At 53.1% G+C, this 12535-nt stretch overlaps 1 protein-coding gene across 1 annotated transcript in view; it reads right to left on the bottom strand.

The window, feature by feature from the left end:
* The window catches only part of CLPTM1L (CLPTM1-like), a 20867-nt gene that overhangs the window by 7918 nt on the left and 414 nt on the right, over nt 1-12535 (bottom strand). Inside the window, exons 2-11 of the mRNA XM_006872378.1 lie at nt 12028-12128; nt 9362-9551; nt 9230-9232; nt 7981-8126; nt 6627-6705; nt 5182-5299; nt 4709-4803; nt 3647-3731; nt 2152-2255; nt 628-693 (exon numbers count right to left, since the gene is read on the bottom strand). Coding sequence (XP_006872440.1) covers nt 628-693; nt 2152-2255; nt 3647-3731; nt 4709-4803; nt 5182-5299; nt 6627-6705; nt 7981-8126; nt 9230-9232; nt 9362-9551; nt 12028-12128 — 987 coding nt within the window. The remainder of the gene's footprint in view (nt 1-627; nt 694-2151; nt 2256-3646; nt 3732-4708; nt 4804-5181; nt 5300-6626; nt 6706-7980; nt 8127-9229; nt 9233-9361; nt 9552-12027; nt 12129-12535) is intronic.

The following is a 12535-nucleotide window of genomic DNA, read 5'->3' as shown; positions in this document are numbered from 1 at the left end:
GACGTGGGTCAGTCACAGACTCTCCCCGGAGGACGTGGGTCAGTCACAGACTCTCCCCGGAGGGCGTGGGTCAGTCACAGACTCTCCCCGGAGGGCGTGGGTCAGTCACAGACTCTCCCCGGAGGGCGTGGGTCAGTCACAGACTCTCCACGGAGGGCGTGGGTTAGACACAGACTCTCCCCGGAGGGCGTGGGTTAGTCACAGACTCTCCCCGGAGGGCGTGGGTTAGTCACAGACTCCCCCTAGAAGACGTGGGTCAGTCACAGACTCTCCCGAGAGGACGTGGGTTAGACACAGACTCTCTCCGGAGGACGTGGGTTAGTCACAGACTCTCCCCGGAGGGCGTGGGTTAGTCATATATAATCTCCCAAGAGGACTAGTCACAGACTCTCCTGAAAGAATGTAGGTTAGTCACAGATTGTCTTGAGAGAACATGGGTTAGTCACACTCTCCTGAGAGGACACGGGTTAGTCATATATACTTTCCCGAGAGGACGTGGGTTCATCGTATATAGACTCTCCTGAGAAGACACAGATTCGTCACAGACCTTTTTGATAAGATATCGGTTAGTCATATATAGACTATCTTTTGAGGACATGGGTTAATCATTACAACAAAAAAATGTACCTGAAGTTCAGGTCTTAGGCCTTTCCAAACAACAGTCATTTTCAAAGCCTTTTTCACTTTCCACAGCTGAGAAGAAAAAGGGAAAATTTTCAATAGTCAATCTAAGATACAAAAGCTGTAGACCAGCCAAGACTGAGTACCTGAGCAGTAGCCGGAGGGTGACTCCCAGTCTACAGGCTCTGATGGCCTGGACCCTGCTGGCTTTCTGTTCTACTTCCCACTGTGGGCACTGCCCTGAGCCTAGGGCCGTGTACCAGGTCTGTGCTCACGAGGACTCAGCCACCATCCTGTATCCTCAAGCTCAAGCCGCAGTCGGGGGCATTCAGGACGACGCCCATGGCTGCAGGTCAGCCTTCCCCACCGCTCCATGACACCAGTCAGTCCCCATCTCTCCAAAATTGGGGTCTCACTCATTGTTCTTCCCATGGCCGCACTCTGGCCTGGTCATGGCTTGATGCCCTCATGCCTACCTTCACACCAGTTTTCACACAGTGACTTCTGACCCAAAGGACACCACCTGCCCATGATGCTATCAAGTCATTTACGTCCATTGTTCCCCAGCTGGTACTGCGGGCTACAGTCCTCATTGGACAAAAACACCAGCTGTGTGGCATGTGGCAGGGCCTAGTGGAAACACAGCCTCTGTCCCAGCATGCAGAGTGCTGGATGCCTGCATCCTGTGCCCACACAGTGTCCGCTCACAGCACATCCTGTGTCTAGTGCCTGCACACACCACATACTGTGTGCATACAGCCGGCTCACACCACACACCGTGTCCACACAGTGTCCGCTCACACCACACCCTGTGTCCACAGTGCCTGCTCACACCACACCGTGTCCAGTGTCCGCTCATACCACACCCCGTGTCCAGTGTCCACTCACACCACACCCTGTGTCCACAGTGCCCGCTCACACCACACCCCATGTCCGTGCCCGCTCACACCACATCCTGTGTCCACACACTGTCCGCTCACACCACACACCGTGTCCACAGTGTCCGCTCACACCACACCGTGTCCACAGTGCTCGCTCACACCACACCGTGTCCACACAGTGCCCGCTCACACCATACCCTGTGTCCACACAGTGCCCGCTCACACCACATCCTATATCTACACAGTGCCTGCTCACACCACATCCCAGACGTCGCAGTTCCCATTCAAACATCCTTTGCCCATGCAGCGCCCATTCACATGTCATCCAGAGTTCTCTACTGCTCCAGTGCAGTGCACACTCAGGACAACTTATCGAGCACATTAGGATATAGTCAGTGAGGCTGTTATCCTCTCATCTTGCTTACTCTTTATGAGAAAAAGGTCCAAAGTGCCCTAACCAAGCCCTGTTCTGTCACTGTGGTGCCTTTCCTGGAGGTCCGTTAGCACCGCTGCTGACATGACAGCTGGTCCTCAGAAGGGGGCTCCGGTGACAGCCCTTGCTCCCCTTCAGGGAGTGCCTGGTCCTGCCGGGCTGCAGCCAGCAGCACTCAAGGCCCACGCCTCAGCATCAGTCCCTGTGCGCACTCACCTCGATGGCCGCTCCCACGCCGGCCGGGATCAGCACCAGCAGACTCGTCTGCTCATCCAGAAGGAAGAGGAATATCACCACGGTGCTGAAACAGCGCCAGAGCACTGGGGACAGAGACACGCAGCATGCCAGACGTCAGTTCATTCAGCGCCTAGCAGTCCTGCCCCCTGCTTCACCGTGAAGGGAGCAACTCAGCACTAAATTAGAACTCCACTCACAGCTCATGGATCGGGACTAACAGGCCTCTCTCAACCATGGCATCTGTGGCGGGCACAGCTGCTAACCAAACGCCTGGAGGTTTGAGTCCACCCAGAGGGGTCTCAGAAGAGAGGCCTGGAGTCTGCTTCTGAAAACTCAAGTCACTGAAAACCCTAGCACAGCTTTGAACCACAACGTTAGCAGTTCAAACTCACAAGCCACTCTTTGGAAACCCTATACAGGGTGGCTATGGGTTGGAACCAACTTGATGGCACTTTAACAACAACAACACTCCTACCGACACCATTCAGATCCATGCCACAGTAACTGGTTTGACCTTTGTTAAGTACTGTGGAGTCGGTTCAAACTTATCACAACTCTTGTGTAGGCGTTCTGAGGCTGTAGTCTTTACGGGAGTAGAACGCCTCATCTTTCTCCTGTGGAACCGCTGGTAGTTTCGAACTGCTGACCTTGAGGCTCACAGCCCGACTCATTTGATCTTATGTGGGGAATTTTAAGAGAAAAATACTAGCAAAATAAGGCACAGAAAATCATGCCTTGATCATTAAATATGGGCAACAAAGAAGTATCAGGAAACCCATGCGGGAGACAGGGAAGATGTGCTGAGATAAAACACATCGTCTCGCTTAAAATACAGCCAGTCTGAGTCAAGTGCTCCATCGGTGCTGGGGTGACAGACGACAAGGGGTCCTGCAGGCCTCTTCTGAGCTCAGGCTGGATTCAGTGTTTGCAAAGGCTGCTGGAATCTGTGCCCCACACACAGGGTTATCTGTCCCGCACACACAGGGATCTGTGCCCCCCACACAGGGATCTGTGCCCCCCACACAGGGTATCTGTCCTGCACACACAGGGTACCTGACCCGCACACACAGGGTATCTGTCCCACACATACAGGGATCTGTCCCGCACACACAGGGTATCTGCCCCCCTCCACACACAGGGTATCTGTCCGGCACACAAAGGGATCTGTCCTGCACACACTGGGTTATCTGTCCCGCACACACAGGGATCTGTCCTGCACACACTGGGTTATCTGTCTGGCACACACTGGGTTATCTGTCCGGCACACACACAGGGATCTGTCCCCCACACACAGGGAACTCTCTGGCTGTTATGACATAAGCCTCCAGGGGGCAGCAGGGACTACGAGCTCAGGGCGGGATGGGTCACCTGCATCCATCACACACAATCCCAAGCCCTACGTGTCAGGGTTTCATCCATCGGATGCCCATCTTGGTCAGCAGTGAGTGGGGCCGGCAATGCTCTGAGCACCTACCTGCTTTTGTGGACATCCCAATCATGCTCTTCTTCTTCTTCCAGAAACTGATGTCATTTTTAAATGCCAGGAAATCAAAAAGGAGCTGCAAACAGACCAGGTAGGAAGTTACTCTAAAGTGGCCTTTCTCACTGGTGCTCCCTAAGTGAAACGCAGAGGTGGGAGCCCAAATCTCAACAGCAAGACACATCCTGACTACATCCTGGGTGCTGCCGATGGCAGAAGCTAGGCAGTCAATGGTGTGTTTCTGCAGGGGCCCCTTTTACAATAAGCACCTGGGATACTGAGGGTGGGGGGAAAATGCCCACAGGGATGTCTGATGTTTGCTTTCTCCACTCTGAATTCCCCTCCTGGGCTGGGCCGACAAGGGCCACTTTCCTCAGCGTGAGCAGCCTTGGTTCAGTACCTCAGAGGTGCCTGAGCCGGCTCCTGCACACACCCACCTTTCAGTACAAACACGATATTTAATGTCCCGGGACAGTTTGGGAAGCTGTACTTTGGTAATGAGTTCAGAGGCATGATGGGGGAATGATGAGGCAGTCTGCTCCCCTCAAGATGACAGCCTGGGACCCTCCACTGGGGGCGGCTAGTCTCTGTCCTACAGGGCCGCTCTGAGTCCTAGGTCCCCATAATTGCAGTCACTCCCCCTTTCCCTCCTGACTCAGGCTGACCCAGCCGTGCCCAGGGAGTCGCTTTCTTCCCAGGCTGAGGTGTTCCCTGTAAACCAGCCACCAGAATCCATGCAATGAGGCACGGCGCCTGCTAAGTCGCACCACAGAGGTCCTGGTCCCCAGGAGGGTATTCTGGAACTCCTTTCCCCGACAGCCTTCCCGAGCAGCAGACAACGCTGTCACTAAGCTCCTGCGCCCACCCCTTCGTGCCTCCCTTGGCTCAGCATGGACTATGGACCACAGAAGAATGGGAGGGGCACGAGGGCCGCAGGGCCAAGCGGTGCCACAGGCATCAGCCCGTCACCTGACCTTAGCCGAGGATGGTGGGGATCCCAGCAGCTCCCCACAGGCTGCAATCACTGCCTCCAACAGAATGCTGGGGGCCACTCACATGAAACGCCGCGACAAAGAAGGTCAGAGCTAAGAAATACAGGTTGGTGTCTACGAAAATTCCCTTAACTTCATCAGCGTCCTTCTCTGAAAACCCTGCAGAGGAAAAAGGAAACAGGCAGTTTTAGACAGTACATGAAACCTTGCTGAGAGTAAAAAAGTTCATTTAGCCAAAATCACGGCACTTCAACCATTACGTTCTACGTAAACAAAATCTTCCGATAACCGCCAAGCATGTTTTCAGAAGTAAAATGGAGCTAAGATCCTGGTGGTCTTCTGATGAGACTCACGTGGGAGACACTGCAATGAAGGAGGCTCACATTTGTGCTGAAATAACTACGGTGGGTCAGAGCCTGGACAAACTCTCAGTCAATAACATGAAACTAAAGGGGGCTCCCGCCTGCCAGTCTCCTCCTGGACACAGCTGCAGCGCAGCCCACTTGGGCTGGAAGCCAAACCCGCGTGGGGACGCACCGAACTGCTGCAGGGAGTACACGGCGTCCTGCATGTGGATCCAAAAGCGCAGCTTCCCCAGAGAGATCTTATCGTAGGACACGGTGAGCGGCAGCTCGGTGGTGGAGCGGTTTATGACCTGAGGGAAGAACCAGAGCTCAGTAACTGGCATCACCCATCCAGAAACCTGTCCGGGGACAGTGTGTCCTTGGCCTCCCGGCCACATGCCCTGCCTCTGTACCCGAGCCCACAGACCCCTCGTGAGTCACACCAGACCTAAGACAACACTGCAGCCTCCCCGCTCCCCTGCCCCCACCCCTAGTACATAGCCACACTGCCAACACAAACAGGGTCCATGCCCACCCTCTTCAGACCCACACCCTCTGAGTGTGCCACTCCTGTGCCCGTTCTGCCTTGTGTCGCTCTTGGCAGACGTGGCAAGCCCAGCATGTCCGATGTGCCCACCAGTCAGCATGTGCTAAGACCAGGCTGTATGCAGCACATGGCTGAGGGCAGGAGCCGAGCCCGAGGGAGCTGCCGCCCTGTTCCTGAGAAAGCTAGCAGTTGAGCTGGGCGCAGTGGTGGCTTGAGTGTGCGAACTCTGTCTCTGAGAGAATGCACCTCCTGTCCAATGGAGGCGTGTGACGGCTGGGCTTCAGGAAGCCTGGAGAGCTGCTTCTAAAACCCAGTGAATGGAAATCGGCTGGGTCATAAGGGTCAGGGCCTAACAGATCATGACAGTGCCACCAGGATGGGGCACGGGGCTAACACGATTTGGGCGGACTCCCAATGGCCACCAAAAAACCTGAACCAGCTCAGCGGCCAACCAAGGGCAATAATGACAGTGTGACACCACAGGACAGTTCTGGTACAGGTGGCTACATGCTCCCAGTATCATTGAGCTCGCTGCCTGTCTCCTTCACCCTCAGCAGCCCCTACAGCAGGGTGAGCACCAGGGCTCGGAGCAGGGCTGAGGCCTGAAGCTGGAACTCAGCCATGCCCACAGCTGCCCACCTCCCAGGCTGCGGGACAAGCCAACGGCATGTCTGCTGGCCCCCACCGAGCAGGAGCAGACCTGGGGGAGGAGGTAGGCACCTGCTCTAGATTCCACTGTATTTGGTGTCTTCTGTCCAGGAAAACCGCACCCAACAGACAAACGTTCCTAAGCTCTGCGCTCTGGGCACCCAGTCGCCCAAACAATCCAGTGTTTCCAGGTACATTTTCTCACTGAGGACACCGAAGCTCAGGGGAGGCGAGCAAGGGGTCCAACAAGCAGCAAGCCAAGAATGAGGAAGGTCCCCGACAGGCCCCCTGGTGGGGCCCTCTCATGTTCTCACAGAGCACTCCCCACCATGGCAAAGGAAGGGTTTATGTTTTAGAACCAGTTCTCTAAATGATTCCTGAGGGACTGAGGGACAGCCACAGAGGCCCACCAGTATGTTCCTGGGGAGAGGCAGAGCACTCACCATCAGATCCTTGACTCGATTGCTCAGCTGGTCGATGAACAAGATGGGCAAGTAATGGACAGTTTTCCCTAATTGGATCCTAGGGCATTAAAGCACAGTGTAAGTCAGCAAGACTATTGCCCCCCAGAAACCAGGTCCACCCAGGGCAAATCCCGGGCAGAACATTTCATACCGATGAGAAGAACCTACAGGTGTCACAAACACCCTTCAGTCACTAAAACATCTGGAGCAAAAGATAGGAAATGACGTAATGGTCACCACCAGTAGGTGAGGGATTAAAGAAACTTGCAAAGAGCTTGACACTGGAAAAGCATTACAGCTGTTAAAAACCACCCACAAAGACCCTCCAGCACCACACTGCACTGGGCACATCTTCTGGGAAAGACCTCTGAAGTGTTGGAGCAAAGGGGAAATTGTGAAGATGGACATGTGCCTGGCCCAAGCCATGGTTAAACCCCCTCGTACATACGCACAAGTCACAGAATGCAAAAGAAGACAGGCGGACTGAGGCGTTCTAGCTGTGGTGATGACAAGGTCACCGAGTTTAAGTGGATGGCCACAGAGTGACAAAGTAAGCCTCTGACGAGCCTACAGCCCACTGATTTCGGACATGTCACCAGGAAAGACTGCTGGAAATAAGTTAGCATGCTGGGGGCTGTGTGCTGTGGACTCGGTTCCGACTCATAGCGACCCTGCACAGGGTTTCTGAGGCTGTAAATCTTTACGGGAGCAGAAAGCGTCATCTTTCTCTGGCAGAACAGCTGATAGTTTCAAATTGCTGACCTTTAGGTTCATAGCCCGATTCTTAAGCACTACATAAAATATGGGAGACACAGATTGATTTAAGTTGGTCAAACATTTAAATTTTAAGAACTACGGAGTCCCAGTATGGAATTGTGAGTTAATGCGTCAGACTGCAGTTGTTTGAACGTCAAGGTCAACGGTTCAAACTCACCAGCTGCTCCTGGGAAACTCTATACAAGGTCGCTATGGGTCAGAACTGACTTGAAAGCACTGACCAAGAACAATGTTTAACCAATGCTGACGTGATTCTAAGTTACAGTCTAAAGAGAACATTTTATGCACATCTAAATGAATCATGCTCAATAGACAAAGACAGCATGAGGCTAACACACAGAACTGTTTGCATCAGGTGGGGGTGGGGAAGTGCTTTAAGTTGGTGAAACGGCGCTGATCAGGACTGCCCATTTTCACCATCTGAAGATGAAGGAGAACTGCAGGCACCCTGAGCAGCGTGCGGCATGCCCCTCAGTGATCCAGGCGTGACCCACCCAGCTTGGTGAGTCTGGTACAATGACAGCACAGGGTCCGGGCCACCGCCCAGGACACTTACATCTTCATGTACCGATGCACGTCGGCGGGCAGAGAGGAGCCATCAAAGACGAAGTCGTCCACCATCACGTTCAGTGTGAGCCGCGGCCGCCAGTGTGACACGGGCTCGTCCACAGCACTGGTCTGCTTCTTCTCAGCTTCGATTTGCTGTGACACAGGTGGGCGACTGGTCAGGAACAGTACAGGGGCTGACATGACGGGGGGTGGTGGGGGTGGTCCTGTGCCTGTCTGGAATCTGCACCCTATACAGTCCTGCTCCCTAAGACAAACACTGGACGCCGAACCACAAGGTCAGCAGTTCAAATTCACTAGTCGCTCTTTGGGATAAAGAGGTTGTCTGCTCCCATCAAGGGCCCAGCCTCGGAACACTATGAGTCTGAACCAACTCGATGGTAGTGGGTGTGGTGATTAGTAAAGATGTCCTACTGGCACAGTGCTTAAAGCACTCAGCTGTTACCTGGGAGGTCGGTGATTCAAGCCCACCAGCTGATCCTTAGGAGAAGGATGCTCCTGTAAGATTCAAGCGGGGGCTTCAAAAAGTTCATGGGAAAATGGCACGAAAAGAGAGTGAAATATTCCCACAAACTTTGAAAGCCGCCTGGTACAGCCTTGGAAACCCCACGGGACAGGTCTACTGTGTCCCACAGGGCAGCTATGAGTGGGTTTGGTTGGGTGGTGACTTGTAACACCGCTGGGAAGACAGCTTCTACACCACAGACGGTGGGTGGAATTCCAAACACAAAACTCTACCAGGAAAACCCCTTCATTCCATATCTACGAGAAAGGAGCACTGGTGGCGCTGCAGGATACGCACTGGACTGTTAACCACAAGGTCAGCAGTTCAAACCCACCAGTCGCTCCTTGGGAAACCCTATTCAGGGATGCTGTGAGTCGGAACCAACTTGACCACCACTAATGACAACATGAAACAGTGTAATTTTATGATCCCTGCTGACAGGCCCAACGAGCAGCGAGAAGACACAGTATGTGGTCGTTAGAATGCTCACGGTCCCATTAACCATCACTTTTGTCATTTCCTGGTTGCATTTGTACACACAGCCTTTACGAACTGTGGAATGATACTGTGAGAACCCACAGTCAGGGGCAGGCCAGTCCTCTCCACAGTCCTCGGTGAACCCAGCACTCTCCCCTGTGAAGCCGTCAGAGAAGGCGATGAACAAGCTGAGCAGAAACAATGCTCCTCAGAGACCAGGGAAGTCACTAATATGACACAGACAGTACCTGCGAACCTGCTGAGAGCAGGTCCCTGAAAGGCAGGTATGCTGCCAACAGCCTTCCAGTGCACGTGCTGCACATACAGACACGCACGGGGAAGTCTGAAGTGGGAGCAGGAGGCTTCCCTCTGGTCAGCAGTCACTGACCTGCGTTGCAGACTCCCCGGTGAGAAGGTTGATTTCTTCAGGCTTGGGGACCATGTAGGTGGTGAGAGGGCTCACCAGGTGCACCTGCTTCCCATCGTGCCACGGAAGGAGGCCAGCGTGATGGAGAAAAATGTAGGCATACAGAGTTCCGTTGTTTCTCGTTTTCTTTGGTACAGAAACATTAACTGTCCTAAAACCAGACAAATCGTAATGTCAGTCACACAAGAGACTCCTCAGACAGGTTTCTACTGAATGCTATCTTAAGTCAACTCATGTGAGCTTAGACGTACCGAGAAGAAAGCCACCTGGAGAAGACTTCCTGCCACCAACATCTGCACACAGGGCCATGGTTTCTGTGGCTAACGCACCCAGACGTTTCAAAAGCAGAGTCAGAGCTGAGACCCAGACCCCCGGCCAATTGGAAGCACACCTCCACAGGCGAATGCTCAGACACAGCCAGTGGGCTAGCGTGTTGGTGTCTGGCTGACTTCCAAGCTGATGTCAGCTTTGTGAGCACCTCAGGGCCAGACTGAGCAGAGGCCTGGCAGGTGGGCACTATGCGAAGGCACGGCCATGCACCCGCACCCCACATCCAGCCCTGCACCGGAGCCCCTGAAACAGCACACTCTACCTACTGCTGATGCTGATCGTTCTCCCGCCCCTCCTAAATCATGTGAGTAATGGTAAAAAGTTCCAAATATTTGCCGCCCTTAGGAGACGTATAGGTGGGGGCTCCCAGGACCTGCACCCTGTGAGAGGATGCTGGGACACAGAGCCTTTAAGAAAGACGTTACCTCTCCCCACCCTGCAAACTGCAAACCCCTTCCCTCTGGTGCCTCAGGTCTGTGAAACTACACTCAGGGACCTGACGGCTTTATAACTGTAGCCATATGTTACATGTAACTTGACGGCTTTATAACTGTAGCCATATGTTACATGTAACTTGACAGCTTTATAACTGTAATCATATGTTACATGTAACTTTAAAAAGTTAGTTTACATCCCAGGAAGTCCTAGTGCAGGGCTACAGGATAAGCCCTGGACTGCTAACCACAAGGCTGCAAGTTCAAACCCACCAGTCACTCATCAGAAACCCTATACAGGGTCACTGTGAGTCGGAACTGACTACGGCACAAAACCACAACTGGTGTGGCGCTATGGACTAATGTGTCAGACTGCAAAGCTGTTTGAACTGCAAGGTCAGCGGTTCAATCTCACCAGCTGCTCCTTGGAAACCCTATACAGGGTCGCTATGGGTTGGAATGGACTCGACAGCACTTAACAATACCAACAACTACAACTACACACCCGGCTAAGTCAAAAAGCATTACTACGAAATTGTTGTGAAGTGTCTTCGAGTCACTTCCAACTCACAACGCTGACCTCGTGGTTAGCAGTCCAGTGCTTACCCTACGGCGCCACACCAGGACTAAAGGATTCTTCTGGGCAGGGTACCGGTACCAGCTAGAAGTGCCGCCTTCAGACGTGCACAGACCTGGGTGAGGAGATGTCATGAAGCAACGTCACATGGTGAGGGAGGCTCCGCTGCCATCTCTGTCACCCTTCCCCGAACAATTCTTTACTCTTCCATTTACAGCACATCCCAGCGGCAGTTTTAGTAGCTTTAAGGGATTCACATCATGCTCCTTTTAAACACTGAGTTTGGGGAACAAGAATTCTGACGGGGCAAGACCAGGGCTGTAGGGTGGGCTGGGTAAGGTTCCCCAATGAAATTCTCAGTGAAGGAGCATGTACATCGTCATGACAGGAACAGTTCCTTGGTACAACTTTCCTGGGCTTTTCTCTCATCAGTGCACTTTTCTGAAAACTTCCTCATAATGAGCCCCCGTGATACCCTTGTGTCCTCCAAGAAAACCTATCAAGATTGCATCTTTGGAATTTCAGAAGACAAACCAGTCACCACGCCCTTCTGAGCTGCCCGCTGCTTTGAGTGTAACTAACCCAGCAGCCTCCCTCCCTGGTTTCATTGGCCCCTTTCTGATGGCGCCCTATGAAGACGTGTGTTACAGAGGACTTGTCTGCAGCCAAGACCATAGAGACGTGTTTAAACACCTTCTGTGGGGAGTAAACCCGAGCCTGTAAGATCTGGAGCCCCAGGAGCAACACTGATGTATTTAGACAGATTGTCCATTGTTTGACCTATTCTGATGTTACTTTTCACTCACTTCACGACAATTTCCTGTCAAAGCCCTTCCCCCAGAGAGGTGGCGTAAGTGCACTACAGCCACCCGGAGGTGAGAAGTTCTTCACTGTTAGAAACAGCTGGCGCTGCTGCTTCTCCAGCAAGCAGGCCGTTCCCCTCCACGACACCTGCTCTTCTAGCAACTCACTGGCTGGCTGCCATGTGTCACACTGCAATCAAATAGCCCACTTCTGATTCCAGATGAGCTTGAACAGTGTGTTCTAGTCGCAGCCAGCTTCTAAACCACATGTTCATCACCTGCTACTTGCACATAAAACAAAACTTGGACTGTTTACATGGCACTGGTAGTTCTCTGGTTAAAACACACAACAGTCCATCACCCGGCTTCTCCAAAACGCCCTTATTATGGACACTGACAATTTAAACAACAGTTCCCCAAGGCTCTTCACACCAACACTGCTTTCACCAATCCTACCCTTGGCACTTTGACTCATAACTCTACCTTTCAAATTTGGACTCCACGTCGAAGTCTTCCACGTTCAACACCAGGTCGACATTGTTCTCAGCACCGAGGTTGGACCTCGTGGTGGTGTACACGCTCAGCTGGTAAAGGGCAGAAAGGGAAGTTAGATCTGTAAGGCCCCTAGCAGAAGACACGGACCAGTCACCCAGAGGACATCAACAACAGCTACCACATGGGAAATGGGTTCCTGTCAGTTTCCAAAGAGACAGCAGATGACAGAGCTGCTGAAAAGCTAACCGGGCACAGGGTGAATGAAGTCCACCATGCCCCCTAACCAGGGTGGCCGGGGTAGTACCGGGAGCAGTGACAGGTCAAGGTTCAAGAAGGGCCTTCAAGAAATGGGGTTTGGGAAGCTCTCCAAGACAACTCTGGGTCTCTGCTGCTGAGAGATCCAGCTCCCAGCCCAGCCCAGGGGTGACGGCTCAGGAGTGGGGTGCTCGCTCCAGATCAACCCCGGGTGACGGCTCAGGAGTGGGGTGCTCCAGCC

The sequence above is a fragment of the Chrysochloris asiatica genome, unplaced genomic scaffold (assembly GCF_000296735.1).
Source record: "Chrysochloris asiatica unplaced genomic scaffold, ChrAsi1.0 scaffold00195, whole genome shotgun sequence".
Lineage (NCBI taxonomy): Eukaryota > Metazoa > Chordata > Mammalia > Afrosoricida > Chrysochloridae > Chrysochloris > Chrysochloris asiatica.
This window is presented reverse-complemented; position numbering and strand designations above follow the sequence as displayed.